This window comes from Lonchura striata, chromosome 20 (genome assembly GCF_046129695.1).
Source record: "Lonchura striata isolate bLonStr1 chromosome 20, bLonStr1.mat, whole genome shotgun sequence".
NCBI classification, from domain to species: domain Eukaryota; kingdom Metazoa; phylum Chordata; class Aves; order Passeriformes; family Estrildidae; genus Lonchura; species Lonchura striata.
In genome coordinates this window covers 2,724,791-2,749,633 of record NC_134622.1, presented here as the reverse complement: position 1 = coordinate 2,749,633, position 24,843 = coordinate 2,724,791, and the positions used below count along the sequence as shown (strand labels likewise).

At 44.1% G+C, this 24,843-nt stretch overlaps 1 protein-coding gene across 4 annotated transcripts in view; it reads left to right on the top strand.

Annotated features, from left to right (window-relative positions):
* The window catches only part of AUTS2 (activator of transcription and developmental regulator AUTS2), a 770,185-nt gene that overhangs the window by 187,722 nt on the left and 557,620 nt on the right, over nucleotides 1–24,843 (top strand). For all 4 annotated transcript variants that reach the window (XM_077787474.1, XM_077787476.1, XM_077787475.1 and 1 more), the window contains exon 2: nucleotides 20,022–20,231. In XM_077787474.1, coding sequence (XP_077643600.1) covers nucleotides 20,022–20,231 — 210 coding nt within the window. The remainder of the gene's footprint in view (nucleotides 1–20,021; nucleotides 20,232–24,843) is intronic.

Below are 24,843 nucleotides of genomic sequence, written 5' to 3'. Positions count from 1 at the left end.
CCACACATTTCTATTTGCTGCATTCCTACCTGCTGTATGATTTTTGCTCTGGTGTCTGGTGCTTCAGTGCAAAGGGGATTTTTCATCTGGCATGATGATGATTGTTCTTTTTGTGTTTTTTTTCCCCTTGGCTTTTTTTTTTCCTTTGTTCTTTTAATTGTTTTTTAGGATCTGTAATATAAGTAAATTAGAAGTGCTTTTTAATCAGCTTTCTTTAGATAGGCTCACTTTGTAGTACATAAGGATGGCAAAAATGTTTGACTTAATTATCAATAGATTATGTATCTTTGTTATGTCATTAGTACTGAAGATCAAATAGAAATATCAGAGTTCACCATATAATTAAAAATCACACTACACCACAGTTCCAAGTGGTGACCACCTAAGGTTGTCTGTGGAAACTTAATACCTTCAAATTTAAATTGCTTTTTTTTCTTAATGTTTGATTTGGCTTCTGATTATTAGTAGAAAAAAACTATTTTAGACGTAGTAAACTGACTAAAATTTTAAGTTTTGTTTCTTTACTTTATCAGTGAGAAAAGTTGCAAGGAGAAGAGAAACATTCTAACACTTTTGTTCTAATTCTTATTACTCTTTATTTTGGTTACTGTTAATAAATTTTTTCTTTATACCCTTTCAAACATTATACCCTTTCCAAGTTTTCAGCCTACTTTGCCTTTCTACTAATTCTATCTCACAGCAAGAAGTGAGTACATTAGTGATTAACCATCACTGAAACCCACCACACTCATTAGTAATTAGCCAAAAAATTTCAAAATTAGCAAAATCTCAAATAAGTGAGCCAAAACCACTGCAGTATTTTAAGTTTATACTGAAAAATACTAAGAAAACACTTGTCAGTGGTGATTTGGGGCTCAGTTTTGGCAGATTCTGCCCCATCCCGGGGATGTGGGGGTTCAGTGCTTGGGGCAGGACTTGCTGCTCCTGTGGCTGAAGTTTCCTGCGGGTGGAAAAGCTCAGCAGGCTTTGCAAACCAGGTCACATTCTCTCAGCTCCTAAGACCTGAAGTCATGAGTCCATTTGTTTTTATTTTTCTCTTTTTAAGTTGGCCTGGAAGAAGCTGACAAAAGAGGAGGAATCACGGCTGTTTGGTTTTTTTTGTTTGTTTGTGTGTTGGTTTTTTTTCTTTTGCCTGCAGGCAACTTTCAGATCATTTTTGCAGGATCACAATAGACAAAGCTTATTGAAAATCCAGGATGTTCTCTGCCCTGGCCCCCGAAGCTGTGACACTAACAGGGCATTGATGTTCCTTCTGACACCATGGAGCTGTTAATTGAATGTTAATCACGTCACTCATGCCATGGTACCTTTTATCTAGCAAAGGCATTTATTATATATTAGCATCGATACTGATTTCCTCCCTGGGTCTCTGGCAGTGTGTAATAGGAACACTGATCTGGTAATTTAATTTGGATTGTTTTGGCTCTGAACTTACTGAGTGTACAGCACACACATTTTAAAGATGGGATCTCCATTTTTAGTTTGATACATACTAAAATATTTACTCTTATCTGCTGTTTCAGACTACTTATGAATGAACAACAAAGAAAGTTTTTTGATATTCTACTACCAGGTCCCATGTCTTTTTAGCTGAGAAAATTACTGTTCAGGAAAGTTGTATCACTGGGCATTAGGAGAACTGGATCATTAATATTTAACTGTGTTGAAAGTAGAAAGCACTGTAACAGTAATAATAATTTGCACTTGCACAACACATTTCTCCTGAGGATCTCAAAGCACTTTACAAACCATTTAATTAAGTCTAACTAAATCCCTCTGAGGTTTATTATTAGTCCCATTTTACAGATGGTTAAGCAAGGGCATAAAGAAGTTAAATGGTTTGCCTAAATTAGTTAGTGGCAACAATAAGCACATACTTCAGGAGTCCTGGCCACATCCCTCCTTTGGAGCAGGAGGACTGAAGTGACCACAGGGTCCTACAGCAGGAAGAGCAGAGCAGCTGGAACAGAGCAGTGCAGGTTTTGTCTGAGACAGTTCCTGGGATCTCCTGGGGTCCTGGCTGTGGAGCAGAGGTGGGACTGAGTCCTGGCTCTCCATCAGACCCAGGCTCTGAGTTCCATCCCCCCTCCCAGGGACCCCCACCATGAGCTGTCCCCCTCTGTACCACACTGCTGCTCTGCCTGCCTCCGTGCTGCAGCTCTGGCCAGCCAGGAAGGAAGAAAGAAATTCTTGCCACTGGACTTGAAATTCTTCATCCTTTTAGCAGCTGCTTCTCCTCAGCTGCCCAGCAGGAGAGGTTGGTTTATCAAGACATAAAACAGGAGCGTGCAGGCGAGGGGGACTCGCGCTCGCTGCTGATCCGAGAGCCACTTAGGAGGGTGCTTGTGTACAAATGCATTAGATTATGGTTAAGCAGCTTATGGACATAAAAACACATTAGAACTTTACAGCACACTATAAATTACAGTTTTGCAGCATTCACAGCCTCAATGTTAGGTAATTACATTCATTAATCTACTACTAAGAGCACATAAAGTTGCCTCCCAAATGGTACAGTGTGTGCTTGTGCTCAGCTGGGGATGCTCTGAGAAGGGGCCTTCCTTCCCCCACAGCTTCCTCCACCACTGTTCTGCTTTGCTTCAGAATTTTCTGGGTTTATGATGGTTTTCAGCAAATCAGAATGTCAACACATTGCTCTAAATATTTAGGATTCAGAGAGGAAGAATTTCTGATCATGTTGTCCCATGCAGCTCTAAGCTTTTCTCAGTGAGCTGTAAGCAGTGTGGGGACTCAGTGCAGTCATTCAGTGAGGAAGAAGTTCCTGCTTGTTGTCCCCTGGGTGATCTCTCTGTGCCACCTGATGTTTGGTAATTGTTAGCCTCACCAATTAATATTTTGTTGAAACTTTCTTGCCTTAGCTTGAGCATCTTGTGCTTAATTTTTTTTCATATGGAAATATTCCCTTTAATTAGAGCAGATTCTTAGCTGGTGTAAATTTTGCTATTTCCAAGTTGCAAGTCAGTCCCAGTGGCTATTTCCTTTCTTTTCCTTTTTCTATCTTGCATTGTAGAGAAAGGCTTTCAAACCTTTGAGGTGCACCAATGTTCAGTATAAGCAGAGTCTTCTGCTGATTCATTCTTGCTTCAGTTTCTTGTTTTGAAAGACCCTTCATGGCCATTTCTTTTTTCCTCTCTAATGGACCAAGTGTTATCTTTGATATCCCCTACCCAAGGACAGCGAGCTCTCCAATCCATTATTCAGCCACATTTTCACTGGGACTTCCCATGAGTTTTTAGTTATGAAAATGGGAGAGTAGAGTTGTGTATTCTCTTTTCTTAACCTCTTGCAGTGTGCCTTAGGAAACAGAGCACATAGAAATTCCCTGGAAAACTTCCTCCAATTTCAGTGGCTGCTGAGCAGAGTACACATATGAAAAGAATAGCTCAATTGGAAGGGTAAAAGTAACAGAAACAGTTTATCACCTTGAATTTTTAAACAATCAAGTTACTGAAATAGATTCAGTGTCTCAGTCCTGGAAAAAACAAAAATGAGTTCCAAAAATCAAAGTCCCTCTAATGAAGCTCACACTCCTTCATGAAGGTACAAGTCCATGAAACATAACTTTAGCAAATGAAAAAGAAAAATCTATTATTTTTTGTTTGTGAAACTTTAATGAATCTGATTGTAAAAACTGAAGCTTGCACAAGTCAACAGGAGCAGAAGACATACAGAAATGACCCATTACTTCTGTGTCAGTTCATTAATTGGGTTTTCAGTTGCTGATTTCCGTTCACATCAGGATCATCTTCCATCCCTATGAGGAAGAGCCCTGAGAGCTACCTGTGCCTGTGCAGCTGCTGCAGGAGCTGTGACAGCTGCTTAATCACACCCAGCCTGGCTGAAAGGCATTCATCTATTTGCTAAATAGATGGAGCTTCAATGACACTTGAGTACTCCAGTTTCTAGGGAATTTCTTTGTCATTACTGACAAATTTATTATCCTGACCATTAAATTAATAAAACGCAGAGCACACAGCAACTGCTTTTTGAGGGAGGGGATTTTTGGTGCCACAGAAACCTCTCCAGCTCTGTGCCCTGAGCTGTTACCTGCCTGCTGCCCTGCACCTCTGTGTCTAAGGGCCAGAGGAGGGGGGAAAAGGCAAGCCCAGCATCTCTTAGCTGTGGGACAGGACAGAAGGAGCACATTTGGTGGGGATGAGCCTCCCATCAGGAATTCCCAGCTGTAGTTTAGTGCTGTCCTGTCAGAATGTGTGGTATTTAAATGATCCTGAATTATAGAAAGTCTCTGTCTGTCAGCCCTGCTGCCAAAGCAGAAGCCATAATTGGTCTGTGCTGGTTTCCAGGTTGTTTATTCTGTTTATCTCTCACATGTTCTGCTGCCCTGCCCAGCTCTGTCCTGCAGGGCAGCGTGTGGGGCTCTGCCCTCAGTGGGATGTGACAAACATTAAATACCAGAAACTCCCTGGGCTGGATTTACAATAACGTGCCAATATCTGTCACCTACGTTGGACAGTGTGTCCCCAGCCTGAACCAACAGAAAAATGCCAACAGCACAGTGAAACATGGAGGGCATGAAGAAGGAGGAAAAGGACAAGGCACACCCAATTTCCTCCATCTTGTCCCCTTTGAACCCCTAATCTAGAATCCTAAAATTTTACTTTTGCACCCATGCCACACTTAATTATTACTTCTATCAAACACTCAGAGCTTGTAATTCATGCTGTAAGATTGAAAACTCATTTCCATGGACAGAGATCACAGCCAGTGTCTCTGGGGGCTCTGTCCAGGGGGTTCCTGACCCCTGCCAGGGTTCCAGGGCAGCCAGAGGGAAGCTCTGGATTCCCACACTGTCCCCCACAGGCTGCTTCTGAAACAGGACCACTCTGGGCCACTGTGCTGCCTCTTGGTCACTGATGCACTGGTGGGGTATCAGCACAGTGCTGTGTTCCATAAGCAAGAGCTGCAGGCATGGCAGCTTTGTTTCCAAGAGAGCAGCAGTTGCAGGGAAACAACTGCCTGGAAAAATCCCATTTTTGAGAAGTTTGCCTGTCACCTGCTTGGCTTCAGCCCACCTTTCAGGTGGGGCACTGAGCAGTGGAACTGTGTTCTTTACAGTGGGCTTTACTTCCCTCTTTCTGCATGCAGACATGAGGAAGCAGAAATGTTTATTTTTAGGGGCAGTGTGTCTCCCTGCTGGCAGCAAGCCAGGGAAGCAGCCTGCTGGATGGAGATGGGTTGGGATGCCATGGGCAGTGCCAGGGCAGAAGGATGCTGTCAGAGCTGGGTGTTCAATGTCACCTGCACCTGGTCCTTGCCCTCCTGATGGAACAGCTGCTGATCTGGCAGTGCTCCTGTGCTCCTGATGCCATCTGTGTCACCCGTGCAGCATCCCATAGGGCACGTGGGGACCCATAAACCTGGGCTGTCTCCTCTGGTGAAGCACCAGGGTGAGTCTGTCCCTGCTCAGCTGGGGAATCCAGAACACAGGGAGCTCTGCCCGGTCACTCTGGGACTGCACTGTGTGGTGGCATCCATGTCAAATGTCACACCCACGCTGTGGGCTGCCTGTGGCTCCACTGCTCACTGCTGGAACATGCCCCGCTCTGCACTGAGATATTTTGGCCCATTTATTAGATAGTGCAGAGATTTTCCCTTTCTGGACAGAGCTGGCAGTCATTTCTGTAGTGGAAGCCTACTGGGAATGATGCTAATCTAGTTTCCAAGGATTTGTTTATTGGGGCAGCACATACTGGGCTCATTTCAGGGTACGTGCTCCATGGTATTTTTTCTATCCACAAGTGAAGTTTTAATAAGGGAACGTAGTACTCAGACAGCAGTTTGTGTTCTGGGATTTTTCTTCTTTTTATTTTCCTCCAAAAAGCAGTAAAGGCGAAATTGGCTCAGTGAGTATTTATTGGCAAATTAGTGTTCCTAAAGCCTTCCTTTTTGCTTGTTCTTTTCTAGAGCTTGGAGAAATAAGATTTCACATAATGCATCTGGGATTGGATTACTGGATTGAATTTTGCAAAGTACACTGGGGATAGCTGAGCCTGTTTAGAAAGCAGCTAAGCCCCTCTGAGTCAGTAAAAATTCAATTCTTGATAGCTGATGAGGGCTTTTTTGATGGGTTTTGTTTCGGGTAATATATTTGCTGTTGGACGGCCATATTTCCTTTGAGGTATTTTATCAAGGTTTATTAAGCTTTTGGTGGAGGCTGTGGTGGGATGGTGGGATACAGACTTTCTCTGAAAAGTATGATGGAAAAATGCCTGGAAGATGACACGCCTCCTCCTGCTTGCTTGTTGTACACAAATATTACTTTTTAAAGGAACTCTTCAGTTGAATTTGTCTGCTGTGACCATTTTGGAAACCCACAGACCCATGATCAAAACTTGTCAAAGCTGTGGTTGTGATGGGTTATTAGTTTGCATCTGCCCTCTTGTGTACTCAGGGTCTGCTCCTCTCTCCCTCTTCCCCCTTCTCTCCTGCTGGGATTTTGGTCCAGCCAGGCCAGCCACGTTATCCCAGAGCAGATGGAAATCTCTCTGTGATTCTGATAGCAGAGCTCAGGGCGCAGCAGGGGCTGGGAAATTCTTGCTCTCTTGCAGGTGCAGATCTCACCTCAAATAATAGTGTTTGAATTTAGATTCTCTCTGTAAAGCTGGCCTGATTTTTATCACCTGAACTTCCTTTTCTGTTTCCTAGGACAGTGGTGTGGTATTGCTGGTGAACCTGGGTTTTTTTTAGGGATTTTTTTGGTGGTTGGTTTTTTTTTGTTTGTTTGTTGGGTTTTTTTTGGTTTTTTTTTTTTTGAAAGGTGGGGGGTTTGGGTTTTGTTTGTTAATTTGGTTTGGTTTTTTTTGAATTCTTTTGGCAGAGAACATCAGAGAAGTTTGCACAGTGTGAGGTGTGAGTGTAAGAACCTGGGGGTGACTGGGCTAAGCAGAGGGAAAGGAGAAGCAGGAAGGCTGCAAATTTCTCAGTGTGTGGAATAAGTTTTAATAAGGTCATTGAGAACTCAGAATTAATTCTGAATGAGGTAAAAACTGCCATAGCAGGAAACCATAAAATATTTCATTGTAACCCTGTGTAGGATCCTTTAGTGTCCTGTGCATCCTATAATGGCCCTGAGAAGGAGATTGCAGAGTGTGATATGGGAGAGGGCTGTATCCCCCTCTCCCTTAAAGAGGAAATGGGCAAAGAAGCAAAATGCTTTTGCTTTTCTAACAGGAAGAAATAATGGTTTTCTAGGTGAGGTTTAATGCTCTCAGCAAATCTTTGCAGATTTTACATTACAGTCATTTCCTCAAACCAGACTTCCCTGCTGCCTGGTAAGTAAACACAGAAAGCATAGATTATCAGTTAAGAGTATCGACAGCATTTCAAGTGCTATCAGAGAACATTTAATTCAGTTTAATTTTGTGATAAATCTCATGTTTAATCCTCTGGTTGCTCTGTAATCATGTCTCTATTGATCTTCTCTGAATGACTGCATGCAGTTTAATAAACTTTGCCATTAACCCAAGCTTTCTAAAAGAGGAGATTGATTCCAGTATCAAGTCTGATAGAACCAATAAGCACCTGAAAATCATTAAATGTGTCCATTATAAAATATTTGCATTAAGATCAAAGTAAAAGTGTAGAGATGAATTTGCAGCTTATTAGAGAAACAGTTTGCAATTGGAAAGTCTCAGTATGTCAGTCAAAATCAGCAGCAGTTTTCAACCTGGCTGATTCAAGCTGACACCTCCTTTCATTTCTTATTCCTCAAATCCCTCTTTCATCCTATTGAGCAACCTCCTTTTCTCATTTCCCAGCCATAATTATATCCTTTAATTTATTCCATCTTTTTCACCCCAGGCATTTGTTTAGTCTGGGGGTTTGAGGTCATTTTCGCCTCACAATAAAGCTGCAGACTTGGGTGTCCTTTTGAAGCGCTGGTTTGGATTTTCTGTCCTGACCTCCTCGTGTCCACATGACACGAGGTACAACATTGGGATGAAGAAGTGGAGAGGGAAGTGCTGTGCTCCCTCTGTGTCAGGGAGCCTGTCAGTGAGGGGGAAGAACAGGAGAAAGCCAGAACCACAACCCCAGACGTGGCTGAGTGACAGCAGTGAGGCTTAAGGAGGATGGAGAAGATACAGAAGACATTTCCCACCCTGCACATCAGCTGCGGGAGAATAAGGGAGGTGCAAGAAGTGCCTGCTTGGCAGGAGGCAGGGAAGGGTCCCACAGGATGTGGCATGAAGTTTAAGGGCTGCAGGGGTTTGGAAGAGGAGAAACTGGCTTTGCTGTTGTTCCCAAAATAAACAAACGGGCAGTGCCAGCCCTCGTGTGCCTTGTGGGATGCAGTCCTGTCCAAAGGGGCTGCCTTGGTCTGGCTCTGGGAGGAGGGAGATGAGATGTGGCAGGAGCCCCTCACCCTGCAGGGCTGTCCCTGAGCTGCTGTGCAGCCCCGCTGCTCCTCGGGGGCTGCTCCATTTACCTCTGCCAGGATTTAGCACAGATGGAATAGGATGTGGTTTTACTTCCATTTCACAGATGAGCTCTGCTGCATGGGAGGGCTGAAGGCCCAAATTCATGGAGCCATTTATTTCCTTTGGAAAGCCAGTCAATGGGAATTAAATAGTTTTAGGCCCCTGAATACCTTCTTTGTGGTCCAGGGCTTAGCTGAGCACTGCAGGTCACAGGGAGCATTGGGGGAGATCAGGAATTCCCACAGCCACCTCCAGGCCCCCACATTAATAATTTACCTTCCCAGTCCAGCCAGCTCTAATCCTGTGCCTGGTGATAAGGTCAGACAAGACAGATTTGGATACTCTCCCCTACAAGCAGCTTAGAAAACAAACCTTTCCTAGGAAAGGTTTCCTTCCCAGTGTAGACTGATTTCCTGCTCATGGTTCTTATTCTCTTCAACATATTCTGTGGCTCTGGAGAGATGCATTGCAGAGCTTTATCTGTTCCTGCTCGAGGCAAGTTTTACAGAGAGACAGGAGTTGGGATGCTTCCTACAGCACGAAGAGTTCAGCACAGGCAGCCGTGCCATGAAGTGGGGTTTGACTCTAAGTGCTGCTGAAGTGATGTGATTCACAGCTTTTGTAACTCCTTGCAACTTTGCTGCAGGCATTAGCAAAGCTCTTGACTTGAGATGTTCTGCTTTGGAGCCAGATCCCCTGACTGTGCATCACTACCAAGTTAAATTTGTAGCTTCTAGGTGGCTATAAACAAGAAATATTGCAGTAATTGCTTTTCCAGCTACTAAATAACCCTGAATATTAGATGACACTTCAGTTTTAAAAGATCTATCTACAAAATATCTTGAATATTTGCAGAAGACATTATATTTTCAGCCACAGTGAAGGAAATTCTCTTTTTCTCTGGTGTATGAAGTGGCTTTGCAGGGTCTGTGCCCTGACATACAGCTGGAGAAAGCTATATCTGGTTTTCCCTGTTTATTTATCCATGCTGTGTTCTATGCCTGTTTAACTGGAGACTCTGTGTTCTACATACAAATAGAAGGAGGATCTGTGCCACCTCCTAGGAACTGTAGGTATGTACCTGGTGGGTTTTGGGTGATCCCACAAAGACTGTGGAGCATCCACTGAGCCCAGAGCTGAAGCCAGGCTGTGATGCCTTCACAGCAGTGCAGAAATAGAGGTGAAAACGTGGCCTTTCCCCAGGGGGTTTGTGTTGGGCAGGGTTTGTCCCTTTGTACACAAACAGCAGAACAGTTCTGGTATTCACTCCCTCCTGTACATGAGTGAGGACTCTTGAGATGGGAGCAACTTAGGTCTGGTTGTAAGTGGTGCGAAGGACAAGGCAATGATAAATCTTGTCTGTTATGCTAAGCTGTGCTTCTGAACTGCAGGGAGGGGGATTTGCCAGTGATCAGCACCGTACAAGAATGTAATCCCTCTGTTTTTTTGATCGTCAAATTTATCTTCACTGTATCTGCTTCCTTGGGGAAGAATAAGCCAGCAAATGGAAAGGTTACATATTGCTCTGTTTCTTAAATTTTTATTCTTGACTATTTTTTTTTCAGCCTGAATGCTAGAAGGTGGTTTCATTTGCTGATGGGAAGTTGAACCATTGTTTCTTTTTTCTCTCTAATTGCAAAAAGGTTCTGATCCTTTTCCTAACGAGGGATATTGCCAAGCTCACCTTAAGTGTTGCAGTCCTCAGGTCCAAGCTGAGCTCTCTTTCCTTATTTTCTGATCACTGTTCTTTCTCTTTAAAATCTTTCCTCATCAGTCTTTTTTGTTTTGGCTGTATGCCACATGCCAAAAGAGTGGTAGAGTCAGGGAGTTCCTAGAGAAGGAAAAAGAAAATCCAGAGGAGTACAAGACAGAGCTTAGAAAAGCTGCTGTGCTGAGTAGTTCAAATTCTTGACATATCAGATCAAAAGGGATGTTTTAAAATAGATTAACTTTTTCTTAAGGCTCAATAATTACAACCCATTATTATGTGGAGATTTTTGGCTGGGTGAAAAAATCTGCAGGTTGGATTACTCATGGATCACAGCACTTGGCATAATCCATGAGTGGTTCTGCTAATTCTGTCCTTTCCTTTGCTCATTTCTGCATCCTCTGTCCTGCTGGCGTGGGTGTGCAGAGGGATGCTCTGGTTTCCCTGTGTGGGTTAAGGCTGCCTGTGTGGTGCAGAAGTGCATGGCAGGGATATTTCCATGCATGGCAGGGATGTTTCCATCCCCCCCTACAGCAGTTTCCTCCCTGTTTTTACCTGGCTTGGCTCAGGGTGGTGTCTCTGTCTCGACTCCAGGTTTTCTCATCCAGCCTCGAGGCTGGCAGGGCAGCAAAGGCAAGTGTGTCCCAGCTCCGTGTGGCCAGGAGATTCTAGGGAGCATCCTGAGACCTCTGGAATGCACTGGACTTTCCTGGTGCTGCACCATCCTCCTGCAAGACAAGGAATGCAGAGGTGCTTCTGATTCCATTTACAAACCATAATACATTTTTTATGACTGCTGAGTGCTGTGCTAATGAACGGTGCCAGTGTGAGGCTGAAGTCATCTGTTCCCAGTGCAGGGGTAGCAGGGATGAGAGCTGTCTAAGCCCACATGCATTTATTGTAACTCTACAAAAAGGGGGATACCCTTTAAATGTAAAATTTATTGGCCCACTAACTCCTTGCCTGGGTCTGTGGCCTGCCAACCAAAGTGCTGTTTGAATTATTCAGAGAACACAATGTGTGTGAAGGGTGGAGGAGCCCATAGCCAGCTTTGTGCCAGCTGCTCTTGCAGTGGAATTTTATTTCCCTCCAGTGAAATCTCCTGGAATGTGTGTTTTGATCAGTATATGCAAATACTATATAACTACAGATACAAATGTACAAAAATTTTATTTTTGGGAGAAATGTTAAAATTTTAAAGTATTTTTTCCATTCTAAATGAGAAAAAAAAAAAAAAAGGTGAAAATTAAGAAAACTATGTGAAGGGAAAAAAAACCCTGGAAATTTTGGTGTAGAACTGAGGAGCTACTCAATTATTTAGACATACTGAAATATTTGTGTTTCATATTATTCTCTGTGGTTCTTGATAAGTGTTTTCCACCATGGCCAACCCCTTTTCCAAGGATAAATATTCCTGGCCCTGCTGTGACCTGAGGCAGTGGGAGATGCCAGTCCCAGCCCGTGCCCACAGGTGGATGTGCCCCTGCTCCAGATCAGGGCAGTGCTGTGCAAGGTTTCAGTGCCTGGGGCAGTGCTGGGTGCTGGGGATCTGTGTCACCACAGCTGTGCCACTGCTGTGCCACAGCACAGGGACAGAGCAGCTCAGCACTGCCTCAGTGCCCTCCCTCTGCCTTATCTCTGATCCTAACTGAGCAGTGCACCAGCACTGCAGCCCTCTTCCCTGGCGTGGAGATTTAAAGGCAGCATCCCTAGGGCCTCCTCTCCACATCTCTTTTCTGTTTCTCTCCATTCCTCAAACAAAGAAAATAAATATGAGCATGTGGCCCTGCTGCTCACAGGGTAAGTCAAGCACATTTATTTAAGGCTCAGTGCTGTGAGATAAACCCAGGGCAGTGGGGATCCATCTCCCCTGGCTGCAAGGGCTGTGAGCAGCCTTGGGGTTTTCAGATGGATGGAACACGGGGGGATGGAGGGGTTTGGAGCCGTGGTGCTGGTTCTGCTCAGGGAGCAGGGATGGGCTGGAGGGGCAGCGTGGGCAGCACAGCCCTGGCTGCTGTGCCAGGACCAGAGCCTGGAGGTGCAGCACAGCAGGAACTCACCAAAGGGGACTGAAGAGTCTGCAGGAGGAGCTGAGAGAACGTGGCTGAGATGGTGTCAGCAGAGGACACGGATCCACTGCTGGCACAGGCCACGTCTCGCTGCTGTTTCAGCCTCAAAAAGGCAACCCAAGATGAGCTGGAGGTCACTGAGTCAAATCTGCAGCAAAGACAAAACCTTGGCCTTTGCTGGCAATTTGTGTTAGACCTAGAAAAATCCCTAGAGAAAACACAATGGGACTTTTAGGCTGGCAGATAGATGCTGGCTGGAGCCAGAGCTTCAGATCTCTTGGCAGGAGCAGTCAGAGCAGAATCAGCTGTGTGTTCTTTGCCTTCCACCAAGCCAGGCAGCTTCAAGGAACACTGCCACGCTTGCAGTGGAGGCTGGCATTGCTCAGCACTTCCTCAGCACCAAGATGAGGTTTTGCTAACTCAGGCTGCACAGGCTCAGCAATTTCTTGACTGTTCTGCACAACTGTGACATGGTATGGCACAGTATGGGAGACACAAAACAGAGCAGGGACGGGGGGGAAGGGGAATAAAAGGCTGAGAATAGCATGTCATGCTTGAAAAACATGAAATAAATGAATAGCAATCAATTTCTCTCATCCTCATCTTCATGTATGACACCAGCTTTTGCCAGCTCGACAGCTGGTACCAGAGTCTTAGATTTCCTCTACCTCCAGCTTGTATTTGCTGTGTGGCATTAAGGGAGGCCATGGTACCACATTATTTTAGAAACAGCTCTTCCCTGTATCCTTATAACACATGGTGCTCACTAAAACCCAATTTTCAGGAGTGCTCAGCTGCTGAAATCAATGAAGGTTGTGCTTCATTAAAGAAAGTGCTCTGTGGAGCCAATTTCTCTGAAAAATTAAATCTCAGGTGCTTCCCAATAAATGCTTAAAATTAGCAGATGTTTCTGACCTGAACATGTCAGGAGTGTTATTGCCACCTATAAAATGGGAATAGTGAAATACCTTTGGCAAAACAACTGTAAAATAGGCCACTGGTATTTGTTGAGCATCTATCTGATGCTATCGGGAGGAGCTGTAGGGAAAAACCCTTGAGGAAATTAATCATTGTGCATTCAGAGGAGGGTGTGAATGGAGTGCCAGTAAACAAGGCCTAGGTCCTCAAGATGGACAAAGAGGAGCAAACAAAATCCTGAGTGGCTGCTCATTAGCTGAACACCTTCCATTCTGTGTAGGGAAATGGGAGCAGGGGATCATGTAATTAAAGATTGTATCTTGGCGTGCATGCACAAGAGGCCTGAATTAAGGTGGTGGCTGCAGCCTTAATCCTGGCCTTTCATAACTTCCAAGCCCTTGACTTTGTAACCTCAATAATGTTGCCTTAATGTATTTCTGTGTGTAGTTTAAATCGGCAGGGCCTGAAAAGGCACCTTCTGTTTATCAATGCTATTGTTAACAAATGATTTTGGGATGAAAAACCAAAGCAATCTCTTTGCCACAGAAGTGCTTTCACACAACATATCTGGAGCAGCCAGCAACTTGCTCTGCTATTGTTTTCCTTCCTCTGCACCCATCCCAGCATCCCCAGCCTGGCACTGCCTTTCATCCCCTCTCTGGTGCACAACCCCTTCTGTACAACACTGAAACGCCTTGTTTTCAGATTCCAGACAGATGCAGGAGGCAATGGATTGCAACTTTAAGCAATCAAAGCAAACAAAACAAGATGAAACCTTTCTGTGGAGGTCTTGTGGCTTGAAGGAATTGCTGGGATTAACGGATGGGCTACTGCACCCAATATAGTTGACATCTCACCTCTCTTCACCAGTCCCTTGTGTTTTAAAATACTGTAATAGTGACTCTGAGAATTCTTTTCTCTTCTGCACTGTGCCTTACACCTGCTTTCCTTTTCCCCTGGTATTATTTTAAGAGTGTTTGCAATTTTTTCCCCCCTAAATAAATGCTTCTGAGAAACTAGTCATTCATCAGAAGAATACACAGTAGATTTAACTATTTTATCTGGAGGGAAATGAATGATTATTATGAACATTTAATTTTATTTTCTAGTTTTGATTAGAAGGACTGGTCAATGCATTATTTTTAGACCTTTACATCTTATTGTTTCTGCTGGAATTAAACCAGCAAATCATGAAACATGAGAGAGCTATTGAAGATTTGGGGAATTTTTATCCATCAGCTGTAAAAATTCTCCAATGTAACAGAAACACAATAGGAGTTGATGGGGATTGTCAAGATGTGATGGCAAATTGGGTACCCAGACTAGCAGTATTTCTGAGGGATTTCGGTTCAGTTTGTGCAGCTGTTTGTGCAGGTTTGGGTTTGGTTTGTGCAACTTTAGGTTCAGTTTGTGCAGTTTTGGGTGTGGTTTGGGTTCTATTTGTGCAGGTTTGGGTTGGTTTTTGCAGGTTTGCGTTGGGTTTGTGCAGGTATGGGTTTCGTATGTGCAAGTTTGGGTTCAGTTTGTGCAGGTTTGGGTTTGGTTTGTGCAGGTTTGGGTTTGGTTTGGGTTCAGTTTGTGCAGGTTTGTGTTTGGTTTGTGCAGGTTTGGGTTTGGTTTGTGCAGGTTTGGGTTTGGTTTGTGAAGGTTTGGGTTCAGTTTGTGTGTGTTGCTGTCCTGGATTCCCAGCTAACGATTCCCCCTGTGTGGTGCTTCCCTGGGAGGGTGGTCAGGCCCTGGCACAGGTGCCCAGAGCAGCTGTGGCTGCCCCTGGATCCCTGGCAGTGCCCAAGGCCAGGCTGGACAGGGCTGGGAGCAGCCTGGGACAGTGGGAGGGGTCCCTGCCATGGCAGGGGTGGCACTGGGTGGGATTTAAGATTCCTCCCAACCCAAACCATCCTGGGATTCTGTGCTGGCCAAGCTGTAGGATTTCTCTCAGCTGTACCCTGCAGGCATCCTGATATCTTGCAAGTGAGCCTCTGTACCCAGTGCAGTGGGTGAATGTGGGGGTGGTGGTTTTGCCATGGTTTCTGGTTCTGCTGTTCCCTTTGCTGTTTCTTGCTTCCCCACATCCCATCCCTCAGAGCTGCTGCAGCTGACAGCAGGCTCAGGACGGAACTGGGAAAGAATTTCAAATTGACTTTTGTACTGAAAATGTATTTTCCCTTAATTAGCTTCTTCCTCCTGCACTAGTGTTCCCAATCAAAGGTGAATTGTTTGTACCTTGAAAGGCTCCAGAAGCCTTTCTTACAGTTCTGTTTGACACAGACCTTTGGATGTCTGAATAGGGAAGATACTGGAATAGTGAAGGGCAGACTGGCAGCTTCAAGCTTGATTTTCTGAACACTTTAAAGTGGAGTATTACATTGACATTTCATAACTGTTTGATGTTTTTAGAAATGTCTAATTTCTTTATTCTTGGAGTGAAGGGTAAATTGTTGGGCTCTGATATAAAGCTGTAAAAGACTTTAGCAAGAACCTGAGGAGCAAATAATTGGAATATAGTTGTAGACGGTTACAATTGTAATTTGATTTAACTAGCACTGCAGTGTAAACTACTCCTGGTTTTAATAATCAGTTTTAAAAGTTGTATTTTACTGAGGTGACATTCAGTGCAAGTTCAGAAAATAAGTTTTTACAACATTGGAATTGTAGTGATAATCCACAGGGATGGTTTGGAAAGGTCAAGGCTTGAAATCCCTGAGCAGCACCTGAAATGTTCATCCAGGGAAATTTCTGCAGTGTATTTGCTACACACTGTGCTTACAGTGTTGTTTATCATCCAGCATTCCCATAGAAAAATCCTGTAATAAGGAGTGGAACAGAGTTATTCACATGTAGCTTTTAAGTTGTCAGAGGGCAGAGGTGGGAAGGAAGGGCAGTGATGGGCTGGCTCTGGGGGGTGATGAGTGTACCCCACAAAGCCCTGCTGCCACTGAGGGTTTGATGTTGAATCAGGGAGTTGTCATTTATTCATTTAGTTGTCATTTATGAAGCAAGAAGATGGACTCTGCAGAAATAAATCAGGCACAGCTCCCTGAAAGACCTGATGAGAATGCAGTGTGTCCTTCAAGCCTCCTACCATGAGGAGTGATGTGATGGAGCCAGATCACTGATGACCTGGAGGCTGCTTCTCCTCCCCTGGGGCAGGCGAGGCTGGGCTGAGGCTGTGGGTGCAGAATGCAGCCAGGTGGTTGCAGTGCCCTGCCAGGAGCCTGCTCTGCACCACAGCCCCTTCCCTGCCAGGGCACCTACAGCAGGATCAGCCTGATGAATGTGCCAATAGAAATAAAACAAATGGAATTTTTTTTTTTTTTTTTAGATGATACACTACACTCATAAATATTAATGCACTTTTGTATTGAATTGTGTGTAATTACATATTTATACATTTAAGTCACCTTCCTGATACACTTAAGGCACTTTACTGATGAAAGATATCTCTGAAAGAGATGGTTTTAAACTGTGCCTAATATGTTTGTAGGATTTACTGAATAATGTGTGGGCTTGTATGCTGGCAGGAGAGGAGAAAAACCTCCATTAGAGACTGCAAGTGTTCATGGTGTCTGCTGCTCAGGCTGAATCCACTCCATCGGTAGCTGCTGAAAAATACGTCTCGACATGAAATATTACTACATCTTCTTATCTGTGTAGATAAGGTCTGTGCAGTCCTGTCACCTTAGAGTAATTACAGCTTATTACTCTAATCATGATGATGCCTGAAGACTGTAATTAAGATTGTGCTGGCTAATGTACTCACACACGGCATGGTACAACTATTGTCCTATCTAAACAAGGGAAAGATAAAAATGGGATGAGGGAGAAAGGGCAGAAGTGGGGAAGTGATTTATGCAGGGCCCTGGTTCCCAGCCAAGCGCTGCCTCCACAGAGCCTGGGGGCTCCAGGGGCACAATCTGGGACAATCCCAGGCAGTTTGCACCCCAAACACCAGGAGAACACCCTGGGAGAGCTCTATTCAAGGTACTTTTAATGCATCCTGTCCACCTGTGTCTAGAATTCTTTTATCATGTCCTCATCTAATCTGCAGATGAAGAATTTAAGACACATTTCTATGCACATATTTATTTTCAGGCCAAGTTGTGTCTCTGTTGAAATCCCCGAGAGGCTCTACCCCACAGGTCCCTCACAAAGGGTTTGATCCCCTGTACTCTGATTTTCCCCACAGTGGTGTCAGCTGGTGAAAAGCAGACAGTCTTCTGGAGGAACAGGGTTGTCTAAACACCAATTCTGTGGCTAAATTTCACAGCAAGCCCACCCACCCAACAGGATTTAAGGCCCCTTTCACAAGTTAGGCACATCTGCAGCTCCTTGGTGGCTCTTTGCTTTGAGCAGAAGAGGAACATTTCTTAATTTGAACACTTCCTTCCACCTTGGAAGGTGCCTTTCCCTCCAGGCTGGGGAAGGCTTTGTGGATTTGGTGTCTCTCATCTTGCCACAGGTGTGGGAGCAGATTCCCTCCTCCCAGTTCTCCTGGGCTCCAGGTTCTTGAGGTGTATCTGACAATTTGTGAAGCCTCATGCAGTTGGAGTGTGGGCTCTGAGGAAGGGTCATCCCAGATACATCCACAGACATCTGCTGAGTCTGACCCATCTCCCACCCCCCTTAAAGCTAATAGGAAGAAGATATTTCTTGATGGAACTGCCTATCCCCTTTAAACATTTTATAACTTCTGGAAGCCTGCCACTGTTTCATTTAGATCACTCACAGCTGGGGGAAAAATCCCACAAAAGCTACTTAATCATTAGAAGAATTAATTTTTTTTCCCAGAAAGTTTTCCCTTTGTTCACTCCTTCAGCCTTTCACATTTACAGTGAATCTTCTTGAATAGCATTTGTATCTACAAACATGAGCTCTGTGTTTTAACAGAAGTCTTTGCTGGTATAATGTTCTACTCACAAAACATAGGATTTTTTTAAAATGCTGACCTGAAAACAAAGAATTGTTAGCAGCGTGACACCTATCCTAAGTTACAAAACAGTTCTAAAATAAAATACCTGCTGTTTTATAACCTGCCCTTGCTGTCCAGGAGGTCCAGGTGTAGTTTTATGAAGCTGTTCTTGATGGGGAGCATTGTGAAATGGTTACTGCACCTGAGAATTTGCCTTCCTGCAGTTATGGTGTGCAGCTAAAGCTAAAACCTTCCTGGGAAGGGAGGCAGAAGGTGTGCTGAGGAAAGGGCTTGTTCCTGCTTTTAGTTTCCTTGGGCAGCTCCATAGGATGCCTCTGCTTATGCACAAGGAGATCCCAAAGCATTTTAGGAAGGTCAGTGCTGCTCCTGAGCTCTTTCTCAGCAGGGGCAGGGAGGGACCGGTGAGCAGACACAGGAGGTTTCTTAAATTACCAATCTTGCATTGTAGCTAAGGATGCTCCAGTTCTCTTTCATGAGGTTGGATAAGGCTCCTAACTTTTTGGATAGGAATAACACTGCAAAGAAAAACCCAGGGAAAAGTCCTGTGGTGTCTTTGGTAAAGAAAAGGCAGAAAAAATGTCTTATATGTCTTATAATGTCTTATAGCTTCTGTTCAATACTCCCATCTTTAATGCCTGTAAAATCATTCCCTTTGCTAAATATCAAATTTGAACAATGACTGTCTTCAATTTAATTAATCATCTCATTGGTTTCAGTTATGAATTTTGTGAAGCTCTTGTGTTTTAGAGAGTCATTTAGGGAGCAGTCTTTAATTAAAGCCAAACTGCTTTTTGCCTTTAGGCACCTTTTTTTGCATAAAAAGGTGCCATAATTTTAATTATATTCTCCTGAGCCTCAGTCTTTATGTGACACAGGGATCAATAGCCCTTCCTGCTGTCACTTATAATATTAAGTGACTGTAAACAAAGCTGAAAGGCTCACAAGATTACCCAGCTCCTATGGTGGGCGTGGAAGCTTCTGGCCCAAGCAGGCAGGCACCTTAGCAGAGGGTGCTGAAAGCACAACCCTGCCTCAGTGACCTCCCCTCCCCGGGCAGCACCAGACCCCAGCGTGGCAGCTCCAGGAGATGTCACTCAGTCGCATTTATTGGATGCAGAATCTGCACTGTAATTAACATCTTCTCAATAGCATCTCATTCTTCTCTCCTAACGAATTCTCCAGCCTCCTCTTCCTCTGCCTGTGATTCTGTGCTGTTGAAAAAGATTCATTTCAAGTGGCATTTATCTGAAATTAAAATAGGGATTCTGTGTGTTGCAGGTTGTTTGTAAGAAAACAGCTGTGGGCTAAGAGACACAACTCACATTTGTGTTACAACAGTGGAGTATTTTTTTATAGACAGACATTGACTCTGGGAGTTAAAGGGTCAGTGACAAAGTTTTCAAATAAAAGTTGCTTTTTTTGTGCACTTTTCACCCCTCTCCCTGAGACTTGGAAATCTACTGCTTAAGTCAGGCTTGAGGGAAGCATACCCTGAAGTCAATGGAGATTCATTGGCCCTAATTGGATTTAGGTCAGCTCGTGCCTTGGCTTCTCAAATACAAGAATTAATAAGAATAAATATTGAAAAGTCAAGCATTGTTTAAATCAAAGCAGATTGTTAATTTAAGTATATAAACAAATGCTGTCTTCTAAACGTGTGCTCTCTTGATACATGAGATGCTTACGAGAATTGAGCTTGGCTGTATGAAGTCTCAAGGGGGACGTGTCTCCTTCCATGCACTCACTTCATCCTGCCAATTTTATTTAGCATTTGCCTATTTTTTGATTAAGAGGAGGGAGGATGGGTTTGTTCCTTTCCTGGTGACTGCAGCATTGCCCTGAGAGTGCTTTGCAGGTCACCTGGAACCAAACCAGAGCTGTCGTTTGACCACGGTGTTTTTCTCCTCCCTCTGCAGAAGGACATAGCTCTGAAACCTCAGGAACGTGTGGAGAAGCGACAGAATCCTCTAGCCAAGAAGAAAAGGGAAGCACTTACCAATGGGCTGGCATACCTCCCAAAAAAGAACAGGCTCCACCACCACCAGTACAGCTCCGACCGGGAAAATGACCGGAACCTGTGCCAGCACCTTGGGAAAAGGAAGAAGTTACCCAAGGGCCTCAGACAGGTGGGGGACAAGTTTCCTGCTGCGGGGAGGGAGGGCTCTGCCCGTTGGTTCATGGTATGTAAAAGTCAATTTCTCATTTGGTGGGATTGCTTATTTTAATGCTTTTGTGGTTGTTTCGTTCTCGGGCTCTTGGGTGTGACGTGGTGCAGTGTCCTACCACTGGCAGAGGTCCACCGAGAGGGAGAGCAGGTGGTGCATTGATGCTGATCTGATAAATAAATGTGTAAAGGTGGGAAGAGCTTTCCACAGGCTGGCTGTGAGACTGGCAGGGCAAACAAATGGTGTCCCTCCCTGGTTGTGAGGCCAGCTTTGTCCTATAAAGAGCTTCTTGTCTTTAGGCTTTGTACACAGAAGCAGAAGAGCACTCTGAACATCCAGGGTGAGGTGACACAATTGCAAGAAGGGCAGCTGTTAATCAAGGCAAAAATTTAAGGCTGATTAGAGTGTGAGGAGCTCATTTGTGAGGTGTCAGTGGTGCTGGTGTCTGCTCCCCTGGGTTACTGATCACCCACCTTGAGCAAGAACTTCTGCATTCCCAACAGTGGTGGGAGTGAGCAGGCAACAGCCAGGATTGCAAAGCTGGAGGCTGAAAACATTGGCTTTGTCTTCATGACCGTGCAGTGTTGTGTTTGTTGTGCTTTTTAAGGAAGAAAGTGTGACAAGTGTGATTTCTATGATGCTGATAATAGCACGTAGTAGTAGTGACTAGGTCAGCTTTTGCCTGTATTTGAGTGATATTAATGACTCTTGAACCAAAAATGGTTGATATTCATGGTTGATATTCATCCTTGTTCAGTGCAAACCAAACCTTGCTTTGCAGAGAAACTTGTAGCAAATAGTGAGAATTCACTGCTTCTCATTTTCTGAGTTCAGGGAAATGGAAGGAACATTGAGGATGACAAGTATGCTGAGTTGTATTCAATTTTGATATGCACAGTTAGAGAAGCTGGGAAGAAATAGGTTTTCATGATAATTTTGAAGCCTATATGTTAAACTGTATACAGGAATATAGTAAGAGATTATACAGTTCTTTAGCAGAGCAAAGAAATTGCAAAATGCCTGTTCCACACTACCAGCTGTTAAAGGTGTTTCTTCTGATTTAATTTTACTTGGTATTTCAAAGGAAGGTGAGGAAAACGCTTCAGGATGGTTGATGCAATGATTCCATTACCAGTAGATATTGAAGGCTGCTGTGTTTCCTTGACTGCTTCCTGTGTTCACCTCTGTAGTCTCTGTTCTGTTTTGGTCTGTCAGACTGACTGTGTGCACTGTGAACTCTCCTAGTGGGGCCTAATGTCAGGTGGAACCTTTCTGCCCACAATTTCATCTGTGAAGGAAATTGGCCTTCCTGCTGATGGAGATTATTTGTGAGGTTGTGTTTTTGGGAATGAATATGCATTGGCTTGGAAGGTATTGAGTTGATAAATGTCATGGAAAATGCTTTTCCTTTGTGCTGATAAATCTGAGTACTCTGCCTAATTCCTAAGGCATAAGACTGAGAGGAAATAAAGTATCTTGCTCAATATAAATGTAATACACTTGGTATTGCATTTAGAGGTAGAGCTCCTCAGATAAGAACATTTGAACAGTTTAGTATGTGCTGACAAACATATACAGCTTTGGCACTTTACATGAAAAAAAGATGTCATGGAAAAGACTGCAAAGTTCTTTGGAAAGACATACCCACCACCTATACAAAGAGTTTTGGGTAAGCATTTTCTGACCTCTTTCAAGACAAAAGGTGAAGAGCACAAAAGAAGGAGGAGATTGATAAGTTCTGAGCATGTTTTTTTTTCTGGTCATGTTACACTTTTCCTCCTCAAGTGACTCTTGGCTGCACACCTTGGGTTGCTTTCCCCACCCAGGTCCATCCCACTGAATCCCTGGGCTCCTGAAGGGGAAGCAGATTTGCTTTCTCAACCTTCTCAGACAGCAGTGAGCCAAGAGCTGGGGCCACTGTGGTTTGTGTGTAACACTGCAGGAGTGTCCTCACTTAAAGTTCAGGAGGCTTCTGCATGTATAGTGTCCTTGCTGTATTAGGGCTTTATATTTGATACACAAACAATTTATCCTGCCTCTCCTGTCCCTGGGGGAATCCTGAATTGTCACCTGTGATTACTGTAACTGGATGGCAGGATGCAATCTCAGAGCTGTCACTTGCGTTAGACCTTGGCTGCAGTCCGTCCTTGCTGGGAAACGTTTTATACCTGGAGATCTCATTCATAGCTTTTCCAGTGGTTAACAGTCCTGTTGGATATGCTTTCCTGTGAAATCTGTTATCTGCTGGAAGGAACTCTCACTGCAGGATTTAGGGTATGAAACTCCCTTGTCAAACAGATTTAGTTGAAGTCAGCTATTGAAAGCATTGCTAATTAGTTTCAGAGAAAATCCTTGCAGTATTCATGCAGGTATTTATCCAGCTCTGCTGAAATGCCTACAGGTTTATTGAAATCCAGAAAATGTGAAACTGTAGGTTAATTAAGGCTCATATTTTACTATCGAGAAGACTTTTGAACTCTGCTTTGTGAGCTTTTATAAATGTACTTATTAAATGCCTCAAGGAAATTTTAGTTGGCGTTAAGCAAACATAAGACTCATCAGAATATTTCTCCAGCATTTTAAATTTAATTTCCTTTACGTTAATTGGTGATGGCATGTTTTTATGTGCTTTCTGTAAAAATCATTTGGAAATCTTAAAGTGAACATTTTTAAACTAGTAAAAGGGTGGCAAACATTTTTTAAATGGGCTTTAATGAGATTTTATTCCTCGAGGTCTGAGCACAGTGGGGCATACCAGGAAGCAATGAGCTTTCAGGGCAGAAGGAGGGTTGAGAGTATTTTGATAATGAGGGGGAAGGATCATTTCTCTTTTTTCAGTGGGTGTGTGATTTGAAAGGAGCAGAAGACATGGACTTGTGCTACCTCCACCATTTCCTTCACTGTTTTTCTTCATCTGGTGGGAGGTTCTTGCAGAAGAGGATCATCTCTGGATATGATTCTAAACCAGCAGTGTGTGTGTTGGGCAAGGGGGGCCTTGGCTGGCTCATGTGTGCACGACAGCCAGCAGCTGCTGGGCTCTGCCTTCACCACCTGATTCCAGAGACGCTTCCAGAATATCAAATCCCAATCCCACATACTGCAGGAGAGCAGAGAAGGAGACAAATGGTAATAAATAGGAGGCAGATGATAAATCGAGGGAAGAAAACTCATGATGGAGAAATGAATTAGGAGGTAAATTATAATGAGATGAAGGGAAAACGGGAAGAAGAGCAGCAGAAGATAGAGTGCTGACTCTGGCAGTCCCCAGCTCCAAGTCCCCAAGCAGCGGGGAGCCAGGCAGATGGGCTGGGCTGTCACCGGCGCTGTGATCCCGGGGAGAGCTGGCTGTGCTGACAAGCCATTTACAATGTGCTATTTACAGTTTGGGTTTGCAGGCTCTCAATGACATCTGAGTGCTCTTTAGCAACTGCTTTCATTACTACTTTTCTAAGAGCTGCTAATTGAAAATGAAATTGTGGGTGGGCTCTGGGAGTGCTCTAGCAGCTACAAGGACGACACACAGCCACGGAGAACTGTTTCATTTCTTGGATCTGCTGTAGCTCTGTGCAAGGGAAGAAATGGGGATATGTTTGTGTGAGGTCAGACACCTTGGAAATCCTGCCTACAGCATGCATCACCCAGAGCTGGTGATAAAGGCTTGAACCTCCTTGAACACTGCTGCTGGGATTTGGGATTCCTTTACTGGCAGCCAGTGCGTTTCAGTGACTATAAAACTTCTGAAGATCAGGAAGGAACCTGGGCTGTGAAACTGCCAGGGGATTGGAAGCTGTATGTGAGATTTTTGGGCTGGTTTTGCACTGCTGGAGGTCTGGCTTTTTATTAAATGACAGGAAACATCAGTAGTGACTGGTAGACTGTGGGACAAGGCCACATACATGCCTTGGGAGTAGTACCAGCCAGGATCAGGTCAGCAGGGATATGGCCACACGTTGATGGAAAGGGAGATAATGTTCCCATTCTCTATGCAAAGGGATAAATTGCTTGGTTTAGGGTTTTTTTTGGGTTTTTTGTTTAGATTCAAGATGCTAGTGCAGCCACTTGGAAATGAGTGGATTTGCTTTTTGTGCTGCAGCCAACACGGTGTGGTTTGATTCTGTGCTGGTGTTGCAAAAGTCTGAAGGTACCTACAAGTGTCACTAGCAACAGGACCTACAGGAGCCACTGGTTTAAAAAAACTGGGTTGGTATCATGTCACTCAAAACACTGGTTATTAATCTAGCATATCAAACAACATTTATTTTGAAAAATAACCCATGAAATGATGAAAAAAAATTGGATTACATCTCTGAAAGAATAGAAAGGGCCATGTTTGGGTAACTGTGCTTTGATGTTACATCACAGCTTGAGTGGGTGTAGTAATACCATAGGAGAAGATGTTTGTGTGATAAAGGGGATGGGTAGATCTGGGCTTTGAGAACCTTTTGTAGGATAGAAAAATGGAAAGAGATCTGTGGGGAAGGAATGAAGATGTGAGGCTTTGCAGAGGTGTAGGCTAGGCTGTGCGGGGTTTTTGAGGGGTAAATGTTACACATGGTGTGCAAATAGAAGGGGA